Source organism: Ranitomeya imitator, chromosome 2 (assembly GCF_032444005.1).
Source record: "Ranitomeya imitator isolate aRanImi1 chromosome 2, aRanImi1.pri, whole genome shotgun sequence".
Lineage (NCBI taxonomy): Eukaryota > Metazoa > Chordata > Amphibia > Anura > Dendrobatidae > Ranitomeya > Ranitomeya imitator.
This window is the reverse complement of record NC_091283.1, coordinates 298,839,277-298,865,091: the sequence shown is the minus strand read 5'-3', so window position 1 is coordinate 298,865,091 and position 25,815 is coordinate 298,839,277. Positions and strand designations below refer to the sequence as shown.

The following is a 25,815-nucleotide window of genomic DNA, read 5'->3' as shown; positions in this document are numbered from 1 at the left end:
CTAGAGCACCACTCACAGCGTAGGATAAACTAATGGCCTCCCTGATCCATCTAGCAATGGTACCTTTAGCTACCCCGTACCCATTTCTGCTACGCTGGAAGGCTACAAAATGAGACTGATCTTTCCTCCATTGACTAGTCATGGACATGTATTGTAGCATGGACCTCCTCACGTCTATCTTATGGATCTTTTGCTCCCCTAGGTTCCTAGGAATATTGCAGAATGATGGTAAGGTGATCTCCTGACTCCTATGGAACTTAAGGACTACCTTGGGGAACTACTCGGTCTTTAAAAATTTGAGTATATGGAGGGCATATAGACAGGGCCTGTTAGTCACTCACCCTAGGGGCCGATCTTAAGGCTACCAGGAATACTGTTTTAAGTATGAATAACTTTGGTGATCACTCCTGCAATGGCTCAAAGGGCTCTCTGGTTAAAGCCTCCAAGACTAGATTCAGGTCCCAGGGAGGGATCTTCGGGATAATGACGGCCTAGACCTACTACAAGACTTTATGAACTGGGACAACCACCTATTGGATGCTAGGTTGCAGTTATATAGGGCCTCCAAGGCTGAAACTTGAACCTTGAGGGTGTTAGTTGCTAACCCGAGTTGAAACCCCACCTGTAGAAATTCTAGGATAGGTCCCACTGGAGCTACATTCCCTAAAGGTTCCCTCAGGAAGTCTAGGAACTTTTTCCATGTTCTACCGTAGATTCTGGATGTGATAGGTTTCCTACTCTTCAACAGGGTGGAGACTAAGCCTGGTGAGAATCCCTGGCGACTCAGTAGTGCCCTCTCAAATTCCAGGCTACCAGATGGAAGCCCTTCACTTGAGAGTAGTCGACTGGTCCCTGGGTAAGCAAGTCCGGAACCTCTGGCAAGATCCATGGATCTGTAATTGATATCTGCCTTAGAAGGGAGAACCATGGCCTCATCGGCAAAAAGGGAGCTATGAGATTTACTCTTGCTTGATCCTCTCTGATCTTCTGGACTACTGTTGGAATCATTGCGATCGGGAGGGGGACATGTAGGCCAGGGATAACTTCCAGGCTATTTGTAAGGCATCCACTGCAAATGGATGTCCCCTTGGATCTAGAGGGCAGAACTTTCTGACTTACCTGTTGTGTGAGGTGGCAAACAGGTCCATCTCTGGTTTGCCCCAAGCTTGCACTATTTGTTGGAAAACCTGAGGGTTTAAGGACCATTCCCCCTGTCTCAAGTCTCTGCGACTCAGGAAGTCTGCTTGTATATTTTCGATGCCCCGTATATGTAGTGCCGTGAGAGGTAACAGGTGTTGTTCTGCTAAATGGAATAGTAGATCTGATACCTCCATGAGGCCCCGGGACCCCATTGCTTGATTGTCCGTCATGACTCGAGTATGGCAGCCCCGAAGCAAAGGGAGAAAATGTCTCAAGGCCTTTTCCACTGCCCACAGTTCTTTCACAGTCGAAACGTGATTCCTTTCTAGTGAGGACCAGGTTCCTTGTACTGAGTGGGATCTCAGATGTGCCCCCCAACCTGTGCCACTTGCGTCGGTTGTGATAATGTCCTCAACTGTTTTTTGCCACAGGACCCCCGATATCAGATGCTCCTTTACAGTCCACCAGATTAGGGAATCTCTTACGGCCAAGGAAAGATATACTGTATATACTCGAGTATAAGCCGATCCCCCTAATTTTGCCACAAAAAACTGGGAAAACTTATTGACTCGAGTATAAGCCTAGAGTGGAAAATGCAGCAGCTACCGGTGAATTTCAAAAATAAAAATAGATGCTCCATACCGTTCATTATGGCCCCATAGATGCTCCACATAAAGCTGCCCCATATAGAATGCTCTGCACTGTTCATTATGGCCCCATAGACGCTCCATATAAATCTGTGCATCATATAATGCTGCTGCAATAAAAAAAAAACAAAAAACGACATACTCACCTCTCTTGCTTGCAGGTCCTCAGCGTCCCGTCTCGGCGTCTCTCCGCACTGACTGTTCAGGCAGAGGGCGGCACGCACACTAGTACGTCATCGCGCCCTCTGACCTGCACAGTCACTGTAAGAGGACGCGAAGACGGAGTGTCGCCCGGCGGGTGGAACGTGGACAGGTAGCGATGACATACTTACCTGCTCCCGGGGTCCCTGGCTCCTTCCCCCGGACAGCTGGTCTCCGGGTACCGCAGTCTCTTCCTCTGTCAGCGGTCACCGTTCATTAGAGAAATGAATATGCAGCTCCACCCCTATGGGAGTGGAGTCCATATTCATATCTTTAATGAGCGGTACAATGTGACCGCTGAACAGGGGAAGAGCTGCGGCACCGAAGACCGTGGGACGGGCAGGGGACAGCGCCAGGAGCGTCGGCACTAGGTGAGTATGCGACGCTCTCTCCCCCTCACCCACCGACCCCACCACCGACCGTGACTCGAGTATAAGCAGAGAGGGGCACTTTCAGCCCAAAAATTTGAAAATCTCGGCTTATACTCGAGTATATACGGTAGTTTTCCTTCTAAATGTCCTTTCAATGATTTCTATGCTGACAGAACTTCCCACTGCAGCTGTCTTAGGAGAAACTGTGCCCACTCTACATCTGGTAGGCATGATGTTAACGAACCTAGTAGGGACATTGCGTTCCTCAGTGTCATTGCTGGCTGTTGTATTGCTGTACGAGCCAGGCCCCTTATCTTGATTATTTTGCTCTCTGGCAGAAGGCAGAGCTGTTGCCCGGAGTCCAGTATTAACCATAGGAAGGATTGCACCTTTTCTGGCGCTAATCTTGGCTTGGGGGTATTCACTATCCATTCTAACTCTATTATAATTGACGTCACTTCTCTTACTTGATGTGTGCAGTGGGCCTCCGACCTCCTTACCACAAGGAGATTGTCCAGGCATGGGACGATCACTATGTCCCGGGATCGAAGGTATGACACAACTTTGGCCATCACTTTGGTGAAGACCCTGGGAGCTGTAGACAGGCCGAATGGAAGGGCTGTACACTGATGTTTGACCTGACCTTGGACATAGAGCACTACCCTCAGGTACTTTTGATACTCAACTCAAAGTTCGAGGTTTGGTTTACTGACTCCACAGCCCTGGTTGTACGGACTATCTTCACTCTAGCAGCAACCTCTCATACCACCATCCCCTGTAAGCACAGGGAAAAACCCTGGAGGGTGGAGGGGGGGTGCAACCTGTCATACAATCATCCCCTGTAAGGACAGGAAAAAAAAAAAAACTGGCGGGTGGAGGAGGGAGGGACCTTTTAAAATCTCTACAATCCTGTCCCGCTACAGGTCAAGGAAGGACTACCTCTATGGTGCTGTCTGAAGGGACGTAATGGAAAAGTGTCTCTTATAGTCCAAGAAATCTGATATTAAGTTCTAAAGTAATTTCACTTTCTCATTCAATAATACGTCTGGCTGTTCTATGTTTTTGTACAATTTGTCAATATCGTATATTGCTACTCTTGTACTCTTGTTATTTTTGATGGTCAACAACATAATATTTTCAGTAATTCAAATTTCACACTCTAGCTATGATGTCTTCTCCTCTGTGTGGAATTTTGACTTCTAATTCCTCATGTTTGGTCCCGTATAAACAAACAAACAAAACACTACTAGATACCGGTCATGAACCGGTGGTGTTTGGTTGCTCCCAGTTCCTTTATTTAGGGGATTTATTTATAGCCCACTTCCCAGTTCCGGTTTGGAACGTGCAGCTCTCTGGCACCCCCTTTACCCTCAGGTCAGACAGGGAATTGAACCTAGGATAATTAGTCGCCAGTGAGGCTGCCTTGCTATGTACTGGCTCTTGGGCACATTGCAGCGAGGGCGATAACTACTCCCACTCAAGCAGGAAAAATAATCATCAACACCGTCCGTCGCTGCCAGTTTCCCCAAAAGCTCAGGACACTTCCGCTGCCACCAGATCCTATTACTATGATTAATAGCGGGTCAGGAGCCAACCTAATCAGTAGCACTGGCTTAGGTCGGAGGACTTAAAGTACGTTTTAGAGCAAGGAAAACAACACTAGTAAATATAACTTTTACTCCAAAAAAAATTAGGCAGTGTTTACAAAAGTATATAAAAGATAATATAAAATGAGACAATTATCGTATGTACAGAGAATTACACAATAAAAGGGATTAAAGATGAAAATAAACTCACATTTGTCTTATATTATGGCTGGCCGTGCGGTGTGGGGGAGGGGAGATACATCACAATGCATCACAGAGAGTCTCTTAACTAGCTTCCTGGGCAAGGACTAAAGCAAAATGACGTTGCACTGTCTTATACCCCTGGTCATGAAATCACTGAGTGGGTTGATTTATGGAATGCACTTCTACTTTCCAAAGAGACTCAGAACTTTATTAAAACTCATATCCCTCATAGCTTAAGCTGAAAACCTTGTAGAGTGACGACGAAAGTATTACATGTCTTCTCACAAGGTTAGCTTCCATTCAAGTCTAAACATGAAGTAGGTGTATGATCCGATTAAGTAGAAATCTATATCTCGGATTCTGTTGGTATGGGAAATTAGAAAACGCACTGGTGTGTAAGTCTATTGGTGAACATTCAGTATATGTAACTGTTATATCTCTATCACTAATTGGGGTCAAGTTATTCCCTACTATTAAGTTTTACATGAACAAAAGAGCACGTTTCTAGAACTGCCTTCAACCAGCTACATCCGGAGGGAGGGGGATCAGTGGTTTAAATTACACAGTGGTTGAATTACACAGAGCTGACACGCAGAGGAGAAGTGTATTCACCCACAGGCAGCTGGGGGGGGGGGGGGGGAAGAGGGAGGTCAGAAAGCCCACAGCGTGTCTGTAAAGCCATTGAACCTTCTAGAAGTATACTCAGAATATGGCATATTTTTAGTATCTTGACAAAACCTCCAATGCTGGCGCAGATCCAGCAGTGTCAGCACTTGCGTTTTGGGGGCTCAGGTTATTATGTCACGTGAGCCCTGCTTCCAATTAACGCTGGCTTCACTGTTCTCACCTTCAGACAAAAATCGAACAATAAGTGTAAAGTCAAATAAGTTGTAGCCCTGGCTTCCTGCTGATGTTCAATACGTCTGAGGGCAGTGACAGTGAAGCTGGGTTTGATTGGGCACAGGCCTCATTTGATGTAACAACCTCATATGAGCCCCAGGAACGCGATTGCCGATATCGCTGGAACAGCAGTGGCACGGAAGGTGAAGATGATTTTTTTTTTTTTTTTTGTTTTTTTAACAAGGCCAAACATGAAAACAACCCATTTAAGAAAATACCATTTCAGTTTAAAAGATTTCCTACATTAAGAACATGAAGAAGGCTTCTCCCCTGTGTGAGTTCTCTGGTGGCTAGCCAGATGCGTTTTACGGTTAAAATATTTCCCACATTCTGAACAGGGAAAAGGCTTCTCCTCTGTGTGGGTTCTCTTGTGGTAATCAAGAACCGATTTTCGGTTAAAACATTTCCCACATTCTGAACAGGAAAAAGGCTTCTCCCCTGTGTGAATTATCTGGTGCTTAAGCAAATCTGATTTCAGGTTAAAACATTTCCCACATTCTGAACAGGAAAAGGGCTTCTCCCCTGTGTGAATTCTCTGGTGGTAATCAAGAACCGATTTTCGGTTAAAACATTTCCCACATTCTGAACAGGAAAAAGGCTTCTCTCCTGTGTGAATTATCTGGTGCTTAAGTAAATCTGATTTCTGGTTAAAACATTTCCCACATTCTGAACAGGAAAAAGGCCTCTCCCCTGTGTGAGTTATGTGGTGTATAACAAGATGTGATTTCTGTTTAAAACATTTCCCACATTCTAAACAGGAAAAGGGCTTCTCCCCTGTGTGAATTCTCTGGTGCTTAACCAAGTCTGATTTCTGGTTAAAACATTTCCCACATTCTGAACAGGAAAAAGGCTTCTCCCCTGTGTGAGTTCTCTGGTGGCTAGCCAGATTCGTTTTACGGTTAAAATATTTCCCACATTCTGAACAGGAAAAAGGCTTCTCCCCTGTGTGAATTCTCTGGTGCTTAACCAAGTCTGATTTCTGGTTAAAACATTTCCCACATTCTGAACAGGAAAAAGGCTTCTCCCCTGTGTGAATTATCTGGTGCTTAAGTAAATCTGATTTCTGGTTAAAACATTTCCCACATTCTGAACAGGAAAAAGGCTTCTCCTCTGTGTGAATTATCTGGTGCTTAAGTAAATCTGATTTCTGGTTAAAACATTTCCCACATTCTGAACAGGAAAAAGGCTTCTCCCCTGTGTGAGTTATGTGGTGTATAACAAGATGTGATTTCTGTTTAAAACATTTCCCACATTCTAAACAGGAAAAGGGCTTCTCCCCTGTGTGAATTCTCTGGTGCTTAACCAAGTCTGATTTCTGGTTAAAACATTTCCCACATTCTGAACAGGAAAAGGGCTTCTCCCCTGTGTGAATTCTCTGGTGCTTAACCAAGTCTGATTTCTGGTTAAAACATTTCCCACATTCTGAACAGGAAACAGGCTTCTCCCCTGTGTGAATTATCTGGTGCTTAAGTAAATCTGATTTCTGGTTAAAACATTTCCCACATTCTGAACAGGAAAAAGGCTTCTCCCCTGTGTGAATTATCTGGTGCTTAAGTAAATCTGATTTCTGGTTAAAACATTTCCCACATTCTGAACAGGAAAAAGGCTTCTCCCCTGTGTGAGTTATGTGGTGTATAACAAGATGTGATTTCTGTTTAAAACATTTCCCACATTCTAAACAGGAAAAGGGCTTCTCCCCTGTGTGAATTCTCTGGTGCTTAACCAAGTCTGATTTCTGGTTAAAACATTTCCCACATTCTGAACAGGAAAAGGGCTTCTCCCCTGTGTGAATTCTCTGGTGCTTAACCAAGTCTGATTTCTGGTTAAAACATTTCCCACATTCTGAACAGGAAAAAGGCTTCTCCCTTGTGTGAATTATCTGGTGCTTAAGTAAATCTGATTTCTGGTTAAAACATTTCCCACATTCTGAACAGGAAAAAGGCTTCTCCCCTGTGTGAATTCTCTGGTGTATAACAAAATCTGATTTCTGGTTAAAGCATTTCCCACACTTGGAACAAGAAAATCTATTGTCTGCTGTGTGAATTATTTGATGTTCAAGAAAAGACTTTTCAAGGGTTAAGCTATTTCCATATTCTGAAGGTGAAAACGGCTTCTTTGATTTAGGAGCAGTTCGTTTTTTAATGCTTATTTTACTAATTTGATGTTCTTTAGTAGTCGGTAATGAATCAGAAGACAGGACCTGTTTCAAAGGATCAGATGACAGATCTTTGCTGTGAAGGGATGATGGTATATCTGGAGTAATGGCATTCATTTCAATTGTATCCTGTGGGATTTCAAGATTATCTGATTTAAAAATTGAAGATGTCAGCTGTCCCTCTGATCTCCTGGTAAAGTTATCTGCCAAAAATAAAACCAATTATTTTTCAATTAATAAATATCCACAAACTTAATATTTTTGAACATTTCTATTTAAACTGTCAGTGGAAATGGCAAATTATGTAAACCATTTGAATTATTCACCAAGAAAATTACAGTTCTCAGTCTAATAGAAAACCTCATAGGATGAACCAGTAGAGCATGATGTTCAACGGTTTCTTCATTCTGCCTCCTAAATATGGAATAAAGAGCCACCAAACATTGTTGTTATGTAGAAAAAAAAATACTACCAATAAAAATTTCTACTCATCTTACAAAAAACACAAGTCCCCACTCAGGTCCACCATCTGTCAATGGAAAAAAAAGACGTTTCTAAATTATTAGTGGCTCAATGGCTTTTTAGAAAGCAACATAGCTTTTATAAACCAATCCAGCAAAATCCACTCTCCCAAAGTTAAATTTCCCCCTTGCTTCGGAGTTTTGCAGTGTGCCCAAACCACCTTTAGCATCAATGTATTTGGCATTTACAGTCTAGAAACGGAGTGCTCACTATTGAATGGGTACTCTGGAGTAAAAAGTAAATAGATCAAAATGGTAGAACTCCAGCATACGATAAAAATATATCTAACGTTTTGTTGTGCTGAAACAAGAAAATCCAAAATTCCGGATAATAGACCCATATGAATATAGATGTGTTTAAATCATCGATATTTTGGTGCGAATCTGCCTTTCTCAAGATACATCTGTTTTTACAAATTCAGGGTCCCCGAGTGGTAGAGTAAGATGTCCATGTGCCATGTGGACACCAATGCACATGTCCACCTTAGGCTGGTTTCACATTTGTGGTTCTGTCCGTAGCGTTGCTGACGCATACAGCCGCATGTGTCTTGATTTCATATCTTTAACATTGTAGACGCAGGTACATGAGCTCGCCCGTATTTGGTTACACATGCGTATTTTCGCAGTGTGCAGGTGGGAACGGCTGATGCACCATGATATTTTGTGGCGTCAAATTTCCACCGCCATACGCATGCGGAAGGAGTGCGTCAAATAAACGCATTACAGTCTATGGGAAAGCATGCGTACGTACGATTGCGTTTAAGTACGCATGCGTTTTTATGAGTAAACATGTCTAGGAACTTGTTTTAAGCCACCCTCCAAACAAAGCTTATAAAAGAAGGTGTGGGCAGTGGAAGTCTAGTACTCAAGATTCTGGAAGCGAGACAAGCCTTGCAGCATCAAGTTTGGAAGACTATCAAAATGTAAGTATACAAGCTATATGTCTGCCTGTGTTTTTCTCCCTGCAGTCTTTAATCATTTCTGTCTTTCTTGCAGCATTCTTCATCATGTCCTCCACTGAAGACCAGAGCTCACATAGTGGACAGGAGACTGTAGTGAGTACATTTGCTCCTGATTAAGTATTCATTGTCACTATTTTACTAATGTGGCAAAATATTTATTTTTCTTTTTACAGAACCATTCCAGTGCAGAAGAACAGGAGCAGCAGGTTCGATCCCAAGTTTCGGTGGCATGACGGCGTGTAAGTATTTTTGACTGTTTTAGCTTTATAACAATGTCTTTGTCTATAAAATCCTCCTCCTGTTGTGGGACCTAGAAATGAAACAATGACCTCATCACCTTGGTGCACGAGCGAGCTCCGTTGTGGGACACCCGGGAGCATCAGCACTCGGACGCTGTGGTGATTGGGCGGTTGTGGACTGAGGTGACTCAAGCGCTGATGGATGACTTAACCGTCTGGAAGCTGACCTCCAGAGACCAGCACACCATTTTTTTTATTTTAACAAGAGAGCAGGGCATATCGCAACACCTTACGCCTGAACTCCAGCTCAACGTGATGCAGGCCTGCAATGCTGCTTACGTTCAGGCTATGCAACAGACTCGGTACTTCCACCAGCCACAGGTGGTATTTCCACCTGTGCCACAAATTACACACTTATCAATACCGAGTTCTGCTGCATACCACTGTATGGCCACCATGCCCAGTCCTACCGCGCACCACTACACCGCCACCTCCAAGCCGGGTGTTGCTCAAAGCCACTCCACCACTATGCCGAGTCCTGCTCCTGCACGGCTGACCACCGCCACTAGGCAGCCAGAAGATCCTGCACGGCTGCACAATGCCACCACAAATAGGCTGCCTGAAGATCCTGCACGGCTGTCTACCGTCACCACCAGGCCGACATTGTGAACGACCTGCTAACCTCACCACCCCTAAGAAGACAAAAAATATCGTAGTTACTTACTGATAACGGTATTTCTCTGATCTCATGACGGCACCACGGAGAGAGAGGGATCCGCCCTCAGGGACAGGAAACCCACAGGTTAAAAAGGCGGGACCTCTCCTCCACCTCAGTTTGGTTTACAGAGCCTTGCAGGGAATTTCTGCTGTAACTTAATTGGTTATTATACACAAAAAACAACTATACATTTATAACTTATATAAGCTCCTTTTTTTTTTTTTTTTTTTTTATTATGCACACTTCGTGACTTAAAATATTAGTAGTGTGGACACCCATACGTGAAGGGAGGGAATATACAGGTGCCGTCATGGGATCAGAGAAATACCGTTATCGGTAAGTAACTACGATATTCTCTTACCCCATGACGGCACCACGGAGAGAATTTCAAAGAATGAGTATCTAGGGTGGGACTACTGCCTCAAGAACTCTCCTACCAAAAGTTAAGTCTGAGGCAGAGGATAGATTAAGCTGATAGTGCTTGAAGAATGTAGAGGGGGAAGACCAGGTGGCTGCTCTACATATTTGATCTATTGATGCTCCACCACGTTCTGCCCAAGAGGTTGCCACCGACCTGGTTGAATGGGCCTTAATTGTGTCTGGAGCTTGTTCCCCGGATGAGATATACGACATCTTGATGGCGTCTCTTACCCACCTTGCCAATGTGGCCTTCGATGCTTTGTGACCCTTATTTGGTCCCTGAAAGCAGACAAACAGAGCCCTCCCTTTCCTTCACTCCCTTGTAGCTGATAGTGTGTTAGGCATCTCTTTACATCTAGTGTGTGTAGAGCTTCCTCTTTTTTGTTTTTAGGGTTAGGACAAAAAGATGGTAAGGCTATCTCTTGAGATCTGTGGAACTTTGACGCCACTTTAGGGAGGTAAGAAGGATCAGTTTTAAGGATTACTCTGTCATCTAATATTTGGGTTAGAGGCGGGTAAGCTGATAAGGCCTGCAGATCACTAATCCTGCGAGCTGAGGTTAGGGCTACTAATAAACAGGTTTTCAAAGATATTATTTTTAATGGAGCCTGAGATAAAGGTTCAAACGGTGCTTTAGTTAGTGCTGAAAGGACTAGGTTCAGATCCCAAGGAGGAGAGGTGAGATGTACAATTGGTCTAGACCTAGTAGATGCTCTAATAAACCTTTTTACCCAGTGATTCCCCGCCAAATCCTGGTTATAAAGGGCACCCAATGCTGCAATCTGAACTTTCAGAGTGTTTGTTGCCAGGCCTTTCTCTAATCCTTTTTCAAGAAATTCTAGAATTTCTTGAATTGGGATTTGATCTGATAGGATAACCCCTGAAGTGGAGAGGAACTTTTTCCAAACTTTACCGTACGCTCTGGTGGTTATTAGTTTTCTACTGGCCAGCAGGGTAGAAATTAGATTAGAAGAAAAACCCCTTTTTGTTAACAGTTCCCTTTCAAAAGCCAGGCCGTCATATGTAAACTTTTTATTTGTGGGTGATTCAGTGGCCCCTGATGCAGAAGGTCTGGGATATCTGGTAGTACCCACGGATCCGCTATGGACATTAGGCGTAACCATGGGAACCATATTCTTTTCGGCCAGAATGGGGCTATCAATATGACTTTGGCTCTGTCCTCCCTGATTTTCTTCAAGACCAAGGGAATAAGAGCTATCGGAGGAAAAACGTAAGCTAGATGGAAATTCCATGGAATTATCAATGCGTCTATAGCCACTGGACTCTCCCGAGGATCTATCGAGCAGAAGGCCTCCGTTTTCCGATTTTGATTGTTTGCAAATAGATCTATATCCGGGGCCCCCCAAAGATCCACTATGCGTTTGAATATTTTTGGATTTAATTCCCATTCCCCCTGTTTTAATTGAGTTCTGCTTAGAAAATCTGCAGTTTGATTTTCTGACCCTTTTATGTGAAGGGCTGTCAGGGAGGACAGGTTGGCTTCTGCTTGTGACATGATGAAATTTGTTACTTTCATTAGGGATTGAGACCTCGTCCCTCCCTGATGATTTAAGTATGCTACTACCACCCTGTTGTCCGTCAGTACTCTCACGTGGTGGGAACGGAGGGATGTTAAAAAATGATTGATGGCGTACTGAACTGCCAAAAGCTCTTTCATGTTTGAAGTAAAATATTTTTCTTCCCCTGACCAAGGACCTTGGGCAATTTGCCTGTTTAGGTGGGCCCCCCACCCCCAAGGACTTGCGTCTGTGGTCAGGATTACAGAGACCGGCCACAACCATGGGACCCCCCCTCCTGAGATTGGACGGATCCGTCCACCAAGCTAAGGAAGCTTTTGTCCGCGAGGATATTTTTAATCGCTTCTCTAAATTTCCTCCTGCGTGGGGTACCGCCTCTAGTATTTCCCACTGGAGATCTCTCGAGTGGCTCTGGGCCCACTGGACCGCTGGGATACAGGATGTCATTGACCCCAGTATGGACATGGCTTTCCTTAGAGTGACCAGAGGAGAGAGACTCAGATGATTCGCTAGGTGTATCATGTTGGATACTTTTTCTTCCGGCAGACGACACTCTTGCTTTGTTGAGTCTATTACTATCCCTAGGTACAACTGTACTTGAGACGGGATAAGTCTGGACTTTTCCAGGTTCAAAAACCATCCTAGATTTGATAGGGCTACCATCACTCTGCTTAGTTGTTGGCTGCAATGCAGAGAGGAACTGCCCATCACTAGAAGGTCGTCCAGATAAGGCACAATCAATATGTTTTGTTCCCTTATATGGGCCATTACTTCCGCCATTAATTTTGTAAATACCCTCGGGGCAATGGCTAGACCAAACGGAAGAGCCCTGTATTGGTAATGTTTTAATTTCCCTTGTATCATCACTGCAACTCTGAGGTATTTTCGGAACTCCGATGGATTGGCACATGATAGTATGCGTCTTTTAAGTCTATAACAGTCATGAAACAAGACGGGATAAGGGATCTGACACATGATTTTATTGTTTCCATTTTGAATTTTTCTATCACCAGGTATTTAATTGTTTCAAATTTATTATTACCCTGAAAGTTCCGTCCGGCTTTGTTCGAAGAAAAAGCGGAGAATAAAACCCCCTCGTCTCTTCCTGTTGCGGAACTTCCTGTATGACTTTCTTTTCCAGAAGACTGAGAACTTCTCTCTGGATACTTAGCTGCTCGATCTCCGACTTTCTTTGTGGTGTAACTACAAACTGATTGTGCGGTATTGTGTGGAAAATTGGTCTTAGGCCCGTCTTCATGATGTTTAAAGTCCAGGCACTTCCAGAAATTTTTTCCCAGGTTTGAAGAAAGTGAGTCAGTCTCCCTCCTACCTGGGGCGCACCCTCATTGTGGCTGTTTTTTATTATCTGGTTTGTTAAACATGAAACCTCCTCTTTTGAATTTTCTGTCTTCCCACCCCTCCTTTTGGTTTTTTGGGGGGCGCCTTTGTGTGAACCTTCTCCCTCGAAAGGGCCGCCTATAGGACTGATTTAGGAATCCTGGAAAGGCTTTCTTTTTATCGACCGCTTTTTCGAGGACATCGTCTAGGGTGGGACCGAACAAATATTCACCTTCACATGGTATGGAACACAACTTGGCTTTAGTTTGCAGGTCCCCCGGCCAGCACTTCAGCCATAGTGCTCTCCTAGCCGCATTTGAGAAAGAAGCTGATCTTGCCGTCAGCCTAACAGAGTCTATTGAGGCATCTGCCAAGTATGCCGCGGCACCTCTCATTGCTGACACGGAGTCTAATATATAGACTCTCTCGGAGTTTTATTCTTTAATTGAGTCTCTAAATGATCCAGCCAGACCATGAGCGCTCTAGCTGTACAAGTAGCAGCTATACCAGGTTTTAGCCCCCCGCTGGCGGCCTCCCAGGACCCCTTTAAGAAGACATCGGCCTGCTTATCCATAGGGTCCTTGACGGTCCCCATATCCTCAAAAGGCAGGGCGAATTTTTTAGAGGCTTTCGCAATGGCGACGTCTAGTTTTGGCGCCTTTCCCCATGAGGCGCAGGCTGGGTCATCAAATGAATATTTTCTTTTGGGTGTTAACAGTACTTTTTTGTCCGGTCTCTTCCACTCCTTTTTTATTAGGGTTTGTATTTTTTCGTTTAATGGGAACACCCTGTACTTCTTTTGTTCCAGGCCACTAAACATAAGATCTTGCACAGATTTTTTGGAACGAGTACCTGCCAGACCCATAGTCGCCCTAACCATTTTTACCAGCGCATCCGTTTCATCTATTGGGAAACAGTTGCGGCCGCTTTCTGAAATGCGGAGGAGGACTCTGAAGCTGTAGAGCTATCTGAATCCTCACTCGTGCTATCTCCCTCGCTGGAGCTGTAATCTGGAGTTTTTTCTTTACGTTTTCTCTTACGGTTTTTTATGCTTTTTAGTGCGTCTGCCACTTGGGTTTTAATTAAGTCTTTTAGTTCAGACGTGAAACTCGGAGTCTCCTCATTAATGGTGTTCTTAATACATGACGCACAGAGTTTTTTAACCCATGAATCCGGCAAATCTGCTGAACAAAGCGGGCACACTATGTTTACTTTTCCCCTGGCATTTCTTTCCCTAGGAAAATAATAAACCCCTATTAGAATATACACTTTCACGGAGTGTCACTTACCCCATCATGAGGAAGATACCGGTTCTGGTCTTGAGGACGCCTCCTCCACTTGAACCACCGTCTCCCTCCTGGATCCACCAGAGCCTCTGCTGCGCTGGGATCCTGAGCTGCTGCGCTGTGTAGGTTTTCGCGAAGAACGGCGCTCCTTCGGGTTTTTTGTCACAGGGGCCTGTGAAATTTCTTCCACCGACTGCTCTATTCCACTCATGGTGGTGTCTTCTGAGCAGCGGTATGCCCCTTCTCTTCCGGATATATACTAACAGTGCGGCGCAAGGCAACTTCCGGCTTACCCAGAGGTCCCCTGCGCCGCCCCGGAAGTGACCGCCGCCCCGGAAGTGACCCCCGCGCCTGCGCAGCAAGTCGTGCCGGCCTCGCGCGCGCTCCATTAGCCGCCGGCTACACAGAAGGGACGGAGGGATCCCCGCAGCCGCCGCTGCCCATACCAGAGCCTCCTGTTGGTGACCGGCGTCACCCCCTTCTTTGAGCTCCTCAGACCGGCGGTTTCCCCAGGTTACCGCCGCTACCTATTACTGGCTGGTTTGTAGGAAAGAGAAGAAGCAGACTTGCTCCTCTTCACTGCTTCTTTCTCCACACATACCAACAGGGCCCGCCGACCCCGGAATGTGGCCTCAGGGAGGATATCCACCCGGAACCGCGGCAGGGCCCCCCGCTGCCTGAATTCGGTCCGATGGTCCCTGGAATCCCGCGACGAACGGTGAGCTGTGGGTTCCCCGTCAGGGACAGGAAACCGAACTGAGGTGGAAGAGAGGTCCCGCCTTTTTAACCTGTGGGTTTCCTGTCCCTGAGGGCGGATCCCTCTCTCTCCGTGGTGCCGTCATGGGGTAAGAGAAAAGCAAGCTGCTGCATAAATCTGGACAGAAAGGCTAAAGGACTCGTGGCAGCAGAAGTGTCGTGCTACCTCCACCCTCACCTCCCAATGTGTCGGTGTTGTCCACATTTTTCCTGTACCTTCCAATGTGTCTCTCCCATCTCATGCTTCTACTCCTAATGTGACTACTTCCATCCTTGACCTCCCAGACCCCACAAGTTTAGTTACCCCTTCCCCTGGAACCCCTTCATCGTCCACTTGTAGCCAATCCTCCCAGCTCCACAACCCCCAGGTACATAACATTTCACCCTCATCGTTAGTAAAAGTTAATTTTTTATTTTAAATAAATTTGTGTTGTTTTTCCCCAATCACTGCTTCATCTTTGTCTCTTTCGCCGTCGGCAACACACGTCGCCGGGTACACACACTGGGTTTTTTTGCCACCTCATAGCTCCATGACACACAACCTATTGCCTCTCCTCTTTATTTGCTTTACACTGCAGCTTTGGAAAAATATTTTTTATAGTTAAAGTACTCGGATCAAGTTCCAGCCGATTTGGTAATCCGGATATGTTTTCCCATCCACTGCTCCCAAACAATTGGGGAAATTACAAACTTTCCGTGGTGGGTAGGGGGATAAATTACGCACAGAGAACATTCCACAAAGCCCGGCAGGTGTCTGCGACAATCCCAGAAAATGTTGAAATTCCTATCCGGAACTGGAAATGGAGCGATGATAGGCTCTCTCCAGTAGCCAGGAATCTGCCGAACAGAGAAAGAAAAAAATAAATCAGAACAATAATATTTATGACTGGGGTTTTGCTAACCAAAGAAAAAAAAAAAAAAAAAAGAAGAAGAATATGGCTTTTATAACAATAATATTTAGCACAGTATTTTAGCAAAAGAAAAAAACGGAAAAATATTAAGTACATTGCCGAACAATAATAATTATGACAGGCGTTAATGTTTAAATATTATTTACCTTAGTGTCACCAGCAGACGTTCCTCAGCAGGAATTGCTCTACGGAGCTGGGTGTCCTTCCAGCTGATGGCTCCTTGTACACGATCCAGCAATTCCATGAAGCTGTCTTGAGACATCCTAGTATACTCAAAATATTTCTCTGGGTTTTCACGGAGCTCGCTGAATAAGGAGTGGTAGGCTCCATGGCTCTGTCGAGTTCAACAATCGGGTGCTACCAAATGTGCCGACTTCTCCGTTTTTCTCTTTTCCATTCTTGCTCACAAGCAAATGCAAAGGAAAGAATCAAGTTGACATCCAGATTCTGATAGAAACTCTCCATGCAAAGATCCATCTTGACACAGGAGCAAAATGCGAGGATTTCAGCTGTACAAGGGTTTATATACAGAAATCTCATGAGCCACGCCCAATGGGAGTGGCTTGTATCAAAGAAATTCTCCTTGAAAACATTTTTCCTATCAAACGCATGCGCATAAAACACCCGAACGCATGCAAACATTGCGTTTTTTTATCCGTCATGCGCAAGTTGATGCGGATAAAAAAAAAACGCAGCGTTATCATGTGTTGCCATGCGTTTACACACGAAACGCTGCGGACACAACCGCAAATGTGAACCTAGCCACTCTACCATTCGGGGACCCTGAACCTGTAAAAACAGATGTATCTTTAAAAAGACAGATTCGCACCGAAAAGTGGATGATTTAAACCCATCTGTATTCATATGGGTCTATTATCCGAAATTGTGGATTTTCTTGTTTCAGCACAATAAAACATTAAAAATGTATCTATCGTGTGCCGGAGTTCTACCATTTTAATGTATTTGGCATTACTATAGCGAGAAGAACCCACTTAATTTATGGTGCGTGTGTTTCTGGAGCACAATCTGGGCACTGTGTTAAGTAGTAAAGTGGTATGTTTTCAATTTTTACTCTCCAACATCCACTGCGCGCTAATTACCAGAAAGTGGCTGTGGAGTCAAAATTGTCAATACGCCTATAGATTAACTCACTGAGGGTTAGACTGTCCAAAATGGAGTCACTTTATAGGGATTTCTATTGCTCCGATTTTCTGACGTTTTGTCATATTAGACCTTTTACAAATGCTGTGTCCCATCTCCTCTGGGATATGACATCTGCTTATTCAGGGGGGTGCTGGTAATGGAGGAGACATCAGAACCAGAAGCTCTGGGGGTGCAGACTCTGTGCAGCCACTAAGATTAAAGTGCTTGCGACCTGTGGTACCATCCATTCTGGCAGTTTGGGTGTGTACGCTGTCCAGTTAAAATAATCTGCTCCCTACTTCAGCCAATTGGAAATAATAATAATCTTTATTTATGTAGCATCAACATATTCCGCAGCGCTTTACAGTTTAACAGTTTCAGACACAACAGTCATAGGTAACAACGTTAACAATACAATAATAAAGCAAAAAGACAAAATAAGACGACCCTGCTCGTAAGAGCTTACAATCTACAATGAGGTGGGGGAGACATAAAGTACAGGTGTGTATTTACAATGATGTATTTACAATTATGGTCCAGCCATCTTCAGGGGGTGGGAGGGGGGGTAGATGGAGATAGTGAATGGGCTACACACACACACACACACACACAAATATAAAAGGAGTTTGATTAGGAAACGCGATAGGCTGCTCTGAACAAATGTGTTTTGAGCGAGCGCCTAAAACTATGCAAGTTGTGGATGGTCCTAATATCTTGGGGTAGAGCATTCCAGAGGATTGGCGCAGCACGGGAGAAGTCTTGTAGTTGGGGTGGGAGGTACGGATTAGTGCAGAGGTTAGTCGAAAGTCATTTGCAGAGCGCAGCGGTCGGCTAGGCCTATAGACAGAAATGAGGGAGGAGATGTAAGGGGGTGCCGCACTGTGGAGAGCTTTGTGGGTGAGAACAAGTACTTTGAATTGTATCCTGTAATGAATGGGCAGCCAGTGTAATGACTGGCGAACAGCGGACACGTCCAAGTAACGATTAGCCAGATGGACGACCCTGGCTGCCGCATTAAGGATAGACTGGAGAGGGGAAAGTCGAGTAAGGGGGAAGCCAATTAATAGAGCATTGCAGTAGTCCAAGCGGGAGTGGATTAGGGCGACAGTGAGAGTTTTTGTTGTCTCCATGGTGAGAAAAGGGCGGATTCTAGAGATGTTCTTTAGATGTAAGCGGCACGAGCGGGCAAGAGATTGTATGGGGGAGGTGAAGGAGAGATCAGAGTCAAACATAACACCCAGACAGCGTGCCTGCTGCCGGGGTGCTATTATGGTGCCACCCACGGAAAGAGAAATGTTAGATTTAGGAAGGTTAGTAGAAGGCGGGAGCAGAAGTTCAGTTTTGGAGAGGTTGAGTTTCAGATAGAGAGCGGAGATGATGTTGGAGACAGACAGTCAGTGGCGTTCTGTAGTACAGCGGGGGTAAGGTCAGGGGATGACGTGTATAGTTGTGTGTCATCAGCATAAAGATGGTGCTGAAAGCCAAATCTGCTGATGGTCTGTGCAATTGGGGCTGTGTAGAGGGAGAAGAGAAGGGGGCCAAGGACTGAGCCCTAAGGTACCCCGACAGTGAGAGGAAGAGGAGATGAAGTGGAGCCAGAGAACAGAACACTGAAGGAGCGGTCAGAAAGGTAGGAGAACCAGGAGAGAGCAGTGTCCTTAATGCCTAGTGACTGGAGCCTAGAGATTAGGAGAGGGTGGTCAACAGTGTCGAAAGCTGCAGAGAGGTCGAGGAGAATGAGCAGAGAGTGATCAGCGTTACATTTTGCTGTCAGAAGGTCATTGGTCACCTTGATGAGTGCAGTTTCCGTCGAATGTAGGGGGCGGAAACCGGACTGTGAAGGGTCTAGGAGGGAATGAGTGGAGAGGCAATGGTAAGGCGGGAGTAGATCAGGCACTCCAGGTGTTTTGAGATGAAGGGGAGATTGGAGACTGATCTGTAGTTTGTGCAGGATGGGTCAGGGGTGGGTTTTTTTAGTACTGGAGTAATGACAGAGTGTTTGAAGGAGGAGGGGAAAACGCTAGAGGAGAGGGAGAGATTAAAAGTTGTAGTAAGGCGAGTTGTGATGACTGGAGAGAGAGACTGGAGGAGGTGTGAGGGAATGGGGTCGGTGGTGCATGTAGTCGGACGAGAAAAGGAGAGGAGCTTGGAGACTTCTTCTGTGATGGGATCGAATGTGGAGAGTGAGCCAGGGCTGTTTCACTCTGTTTGGAGGTTCTGTGGGTGAGGGGAGCTACTTGGTCAAGGGTGCTTCTAAGAGTGTCGTTGTAGTGGCGTACAGCCAGATCAGGACAGGAAAAAGAAGAGATTGGGGACAATGATGAGTGTAGGGAGTCTGAAAGTGTATGAGGGTTAATGGCATGTAGATTTCTGAGTGTGTGGTAGGTAGGAGAGTGCTGGGGTGGGGTGGTGAGTTATCTAGGTAGGAGACTGAACAGAGCCGGACAAAGACCAGGTCCAGGGTGTTACCGTCTTTGTGTGTTTCAGAGGTTGAGAGCTATGAGAAGCCTAGAGAAGTGGTTAGTGATAGAAGCTGGGATGCAGATGTAGAACTGGGGCTGTTAATGGGAATGTTGAAGTCTTCCAGGATAAGGGTTGGTAGTTCTGAGGACATGAAGTGCGGAGCCAGGCTGAGAAGTGGTCCAGAAAGTGGGTGGGTGAGCCTGGGGGCCGGTATATGACCACTACTCTGAGGGAGAGGGGACGAAAGAGCCTGATGGTATGGACCTCAAAAGAAGGGAATGAGAGTGATGGAGTTGGGGGTATAACCTGGAATGTGCATTGGGGGGGGCAAGAGTATGTCGACTCCACCACCAGGTCTGTTTGTGGGTCTTGGGGAATGGGAGAATTGTAAGCCACCATGGGAAATGGCAGCAGGGGAAACGGTGTCAGAGTCCTGGATCCAGGTTTCTGTGAGGGCCAACAGATTCAGAGAGTTGATCACAAAGTAGTTGTGCAGGAAAGGAAGCTTGTTACATACACACTGTGGATTCCAAAGCGCACAATTGAAAGGGAGAGATGAGGGAGTGCGAGTAATATTAATAAGGTTAGTATGGTTTTGATATGAGGTAGGGTAGCGGTTGAGGTTGGGGAGATGTCCCCCGAAATCAGTAGGAGTAAGAAGATAAAAAGCAAGTAGTTTTGGAAGTGTATGAAGTTTTTTTGTGCAGTGTGTTTGGGTAAGATGGACTGAGGTTTTTCAGGAAGGTGAGAAGTGCATGGGAGCTGTACATGGGAGAGGAAAGGAGTGAGGAGCTGATGTATATGAGTCGTGGTGGAGGGAGGATTGGGCGGTGAATGTGGATTGCAAGGGAGCATAGGAATAAAGTACATGGATAGAAGGGAGTGCAGAGTGTGGGTTATACCTGACTCCTGCCCTGACTAACTGCCATGGAATAACTGCTGTATCACGACGTTTAGCTCCGTGACGCGTGCACCTCCACGGATGGTTCTACATATAAAGTCCAGAGTGTTGGGTCAGAAGAGATTGATTGTGGGACCAGGGTGGGGATAATTTGGCAGCTGGGGCCAGCACACCAGGGGGAGGTTAAAAGATCAAACACATTGTGGCTGGCAACATGCTATAACACCTTCCAACTGATAGTATCTAGAGTGGCCACAGTCATGGATATACATCAAACAGTGAGTAAATCGTACAATGCAATGAATTATACCAAACATTAAGCAGGAAATAATCGCACCCTACTAAAGCTCGAAATATATTGCCGGAAGCTGCGAGATAAAGGCTCGTTCTCCTCTGGTTCTGTCCTCTGTACTTAGCTCCCAGCTTGTGCATTTGTTTCCTGTTGTGACCCTGGCCTGTTTACTGACTACTCTTGAGTCTTCTGATTTTGTATTTTTTCTCTGCCCTACCATTTGCAGCCAGACTACCTGACTTTTGTTGCCATCTCATAATACAGAAAAGCAAGTTTCAATGTGGCCCAAGCCTAGGGGTCTGTGTGTAAGTCCAGATGTAGAGGGGTTAAAGTTAAAGGATGATAGGCAAAACTGTGACTATAGACAATAACACATCTACTGAAATAATCAAGCTGAACAGTCTTTTTAAAGTATATTAAAAAAAAAAAAAAAAGTGTAACTAATGGTAAAACCTCTTAGGGGTTATTAGAGTGTGGGTGTCAGTGGCTCTTGGCAATACACTGTGTGCAGAATTATTAGGCATGTTGTATTTTGATCACATGATACTTTTTTTGTCCTACTCCAATCTGTTCAGGCTTGAGAGCCAACTACCAATTAAGTAAATCAGGTGATGTGCATCTCTGTAATGAGGAGGGATGTTGTCTAATGACATCAAAACCCTATATAAGGTGTGCTTAATTATTAGGCAACTTTCTTTCCTTTGGCAAAATGGGTCAGAAGAGAGATTTGACGGGCTCTGAAAAGTCCAAAATTGTGAGATGTTTTGCAGAGGGATGCAGGAGTCTTGAATTTGCCAAACTTTTGAAGCGTGATCACCGGACAATCAAGCGTTTCATGGCTAATATCCAACAGGGTCGCAAGAAGTGTGTTGGGCAAAAAAGGTGCAAAATTGAGGAAAATCAAGCATGAAGCTGCCAAGATGCCATTTGCCACCAGTTTTGCCATATTTCAGAGCAGCAACATTACTGGAGTAACAAAAAGCACAAGGTGTGCGATACTCAGGGACATGGCCAAGGTAAGGAAGGCTGAAAAACAACCACCTTTGAACAAGAAACATAAGATAATACGTCAAGACTGGGCCAAGAAATATCTTAAGACTGACTTCTCAAATGTTTTATGGGCTGATGAAATGAGAGTGACTCTTGATAGGCCAGATGGATGGGTCAGAGGCTGGATCAGTAAAGGGCAGAGAGCTCCACTTCGACTTCGACGCCAGCAAGGTGGAGGTGGGGTACTGGTAAGGGCTGGTATCAAAGATGAACTTGTGGGACCTTTTCTGGTTGAGGATGGAGTGAAGCTCAACTCCCAGACCTACTGCCAGTTTCTGGAAGACAACTTCTTCAAGCAGTAGTACAGGAAGAAGTTGGTATCGTTCAAGAAATACGTACGTTACTCACCTGGTAGCAGTGTTTTTTCAGGAGCCATGACAGCACAATGAGAGAGGGGATCCGCCCTTCAGGGACAGGAAACCTCAGACATAAAAAGGGTGGCACCTCACTCCCCCACCAGTTGGTTTACAGAGTATGAAAGGACTTTCTAGGTTATTAGCACATAAACAATATTAATATATGGTACAATTCACCCAGTGAATAAACTTAGGATTAACTAAAGGAAGTGTTGAACCCATAAAGCACAGAGGGTAGGGAATATAAGGGTGCTGTCATGGCTCCTGAAAAAACACTGCTACCAGGTGAGTAGCGTACGTATTTATTCAGTCGCCATGACAGCACAACGAGAGACTTTCAGAGAAGTGAAAAGTGACTAGGGAGGGACTACTGCCTCCAGCACCCTTCTCCCAAACGTGAGGTCGGAGGAGCCACCTAGATCTAATCTATAGTGTCTAAGAAAGGTAGATGGAGAAGACCATGTGGCCACCTTACAAATGTCCTCAATCGACACTTCTGCTCTCAGCCCAGGATGTGGCTACCGCACGAGTGGAGTGAGCCTTTATACCTTCTGGAATTTCCACGCCACCTGCGGTATAAGCAAGAGATATCGCCTCCCTAATCCATCTGGCTAGCGTATTTTTTGATACTCTAAGCCCCTTCCTAACTCCCTGGTATGATAAAAATAAGGAGTGATCTTTTTTCCAGGCGTCTGTTACTGAAATGTATTTGAGAAGACACCTTCGTACGTCCAAACAATGAAATCTCTGTTCCTTGTCGTTAGAGGGATTAGGACAGAATGAAGGTAGGACCACCTCTTGGGATCTATGAAATTTTGAAGCAACCTTTGGAAGATAAAGAGGGTCAGGTCTCATAACCACTCTATCTTCCCTGAATTGCATATATGGATGTTGTCTGGACAATGCCTGTAGATCACTAACCCTTCTCACGGATGTGAGGGCAACTAAGAGGGCCGTTTTGACCGACAGGATCTTGATTGAGACAGAGTCAATAGGCTCGAATGGGGCTTGTGTTAGAGCTGAGAGCACAAGATTTAGGTGCCATGGGACTATTTTTTGTTTAATAACCGGCCTAGATCTGGTAACCGCCTTGAAAAATCTTGTTATCCAGTGATTACTGGCTAAGTTAGAATTATATAGCGCCCCTAGAGCTGAAACCTGAACTCTAAGGTTGCTGGTGGCTAAGCCTAATTCTAGGCCCTTTTGTAAGAATTCTAAGATTTGAGTAATATCAGGTCTTTGATTAATTTGTGCCCCTGAACTCGATAGGAATTTTTTCCAAACCCTAACAAATGTTAGTCGTGGAGGTTTTCCTACTTTTAAGCAGCGTATTTATAAGATTTTGAGAAAATCCCTTCCCTTTCAGAAGTGACCTCTCAAATTCCACGCTGTCAGGTGTAAGTTGGTTACTCGTGGATGCAGGACTGGACTCTGGGAAAGGAGGTCTGGTGTTTCTGGGAGAATCCATGGCTGGGAAATGGACATGCTTCTCAGCCATGGGAACCACGACCTTCTGGGCCAGAACGGGGCTATTAATATCACTCGGGCCCTGTCTTCCCGAATTTTCCTCAGAACTATAGGAATCAGATTCAGAGGGGGAAAGGCATAGGCGAGACTGAAGTTCCAGGAGATTAGAAGAGCGTCGACTGCATACGGGTTGTCCTCTGGATTTAGGGAACAGAATTGATGTAGTTTCCAGTTTCCTCGACTGGCAAAAAGATCTATTTCTGGACATCCCCATAAACGTACGATCTGATTGAAGACAGCCGGTTTTAGAGACCAGTCCCCTTGTTTGAGCTCGTTGCGGCTTAAATAATCGGCCATGGTATTTAGTTTTCCCTTTATATGAAGGGCCGTAAGGGAGAGTAGGTGATTTTCGGCCATCTGAAAAATACGAATTGTAACGTTCATTAATGACCTAGACCGCGTACCTCCTTGGTGGTTAACATAAGCAACGGTCACCTGGTTGTCAGAGAGTAGTCTGACATGTCTACCCTGCAGAGGTATAAGGAATCCATTCAAGGCGCGTTCTACCACCAACAATTCTTTTAGATTGGAAGACATGTCTCGCTCAGACTGGGACCACAGACCCTGAATGCAATTATCTTCCCAGTGTGCCCCCCAACCCGTGGGGCTAGCATCAGTTGTTATTACTCGCGTTATTTGATTTGTCCAGGGTACCCCTTTACGTAGATTTGGAATGTGCGTCCACCAAATTAGTGAATCAGTGGCCTCAACAGATAGAGAAAATTTCTTATCGAGGTTAGCGCCCAGCCGACGAAAATTATGTAGAACATCCCACTGCAGAGACCTGGAGTGAAACTGTGCCCACAGCACCGCCGGAAAACAAGAAGTAAGAGAACCCAAAAGTGACATAGCACTTCTTAAGGAGACTACGGGATTATTAATTGCTCTGGAGGCCAGCCGATGAATACTATCAACTTTTGAGTCTGGCAGGCGACATTCCTGCTGACCCGAATCTACAATAAGACCCAAAAACTGCTGTGATGTTAAGGGCTGAAGACGCGATTTTTTGAGATTGATAATCCATCCTAAGTTATGTAATGCTGCCATCACTTTCTCCAATTGCTCTTTACAGTGTGACTCTGAACGCCCAACGATCAATAAGTCATCCAGGTAGGGGATTAATAGTATGTTTTGCTCATGAAGGGGTGCCATAACCTCTACCATAATCTTAGTGAAAACCCGTGGTGCGACTGCAACACCAAAGGGGAGTGCCCGATATTGAAAGTGCTCTACTGTGCCGGCAAGAGAAACCGCCACCCTGAGAAAGCGCTGATGATTTACATGTATCGGGACATGGTAATAGGCGTCTTTCAGATCTAAGACAACCATGAAGCAATTGTGAAAAAGAAGCTTTATTGCCGTTTTCACAGATTCCATTTTAAAGGATGGGACCAGCAAGAATTCATTCAGGCCTTTCAGATTGATGATGGTACGATATGACCCATCTGGCTTCTTTACCAGGAATAAAGGGGAATAAAACCCCGTACCTTGTTCTTCCGTGGGTACTTTAATAAGAACCCCCTTTTGTTGGAGATCTTGAACCTCTGACTCCAATGCCAACTGTTCTGCAGGAGAAGAACGGATAGGAGTTAATTTAAATTTGTCCTGAGGGATATGATGGAACTGGAACTTTAACCCCTCTTTAATGATACTGAGTATCCATGGACTATTGGTGATCTTTAACCAGGCTGGGTAGTAGGCTAAAAGCCTACCGCCCACCTGGACCGCCAGTCATTGAGGTTTTTTAGAGTCTCTAGAGGAGTTAAACATATAACCTCTACCTCTTCTTCTGTAAGAGTTATATCTGGTTGATTCTCTATTTGAATCTCTGTCCGATCTTCGGCGATACGGCCCTCCTCTGTTGTAATCCCGCCTATAGAAGGGTCTTGTCAAAAGAGGGAAACGTTTTTTGCTGTCACCCGCCTTTTCTAGAAGTTCATCTAGTACTGAGCCAAACAAATGAACACCTTCACAGGGGATGCCACATATCTTCGATCTGGCCTTTAAGTCTCCTGGCCAGCATTTTATCCAAAGAGCTCTACGGGCTGCATTAGACAAGGCTGAGGACCTTGCGGCCAGCCTAATGGAATCTGCATCCGAAAGGAAGGCTGCTGCATCCTGAATCATGGACATAGACGATAGGATCTCGTTCCTAGGAACTTTATCCTTGAGTTGGTCTTCTAGGTGACC

General features: G+C 45.2%; 1 protein-coding gene across 1 annotated transcript in view; it reads right to left on the bottom strand.

Moving 5' to 3' along the window:
• Window positions 1–4,037: 4,037 nt before the first annotated feature.
• The window catches only part of LOC138663323 (zinc finger protein 271-like), a 47,719-nt gene continuing 25,941 nt past the window's right edge, over window positions 4,038–25,815 (bottom strand). The window contains exon 8 of the mRNA XM_069749501.1: window positions 4,038–7,407. Coding sequence (XP_069605602.1) covers window positions 5,294–7,407 — 2,114 coding nt within the window. The 3' untranslated portion in view covers window positions 4,038–5,293. The remainder of the gene's footprint in view (window positions 7,408–25,815) is intronic.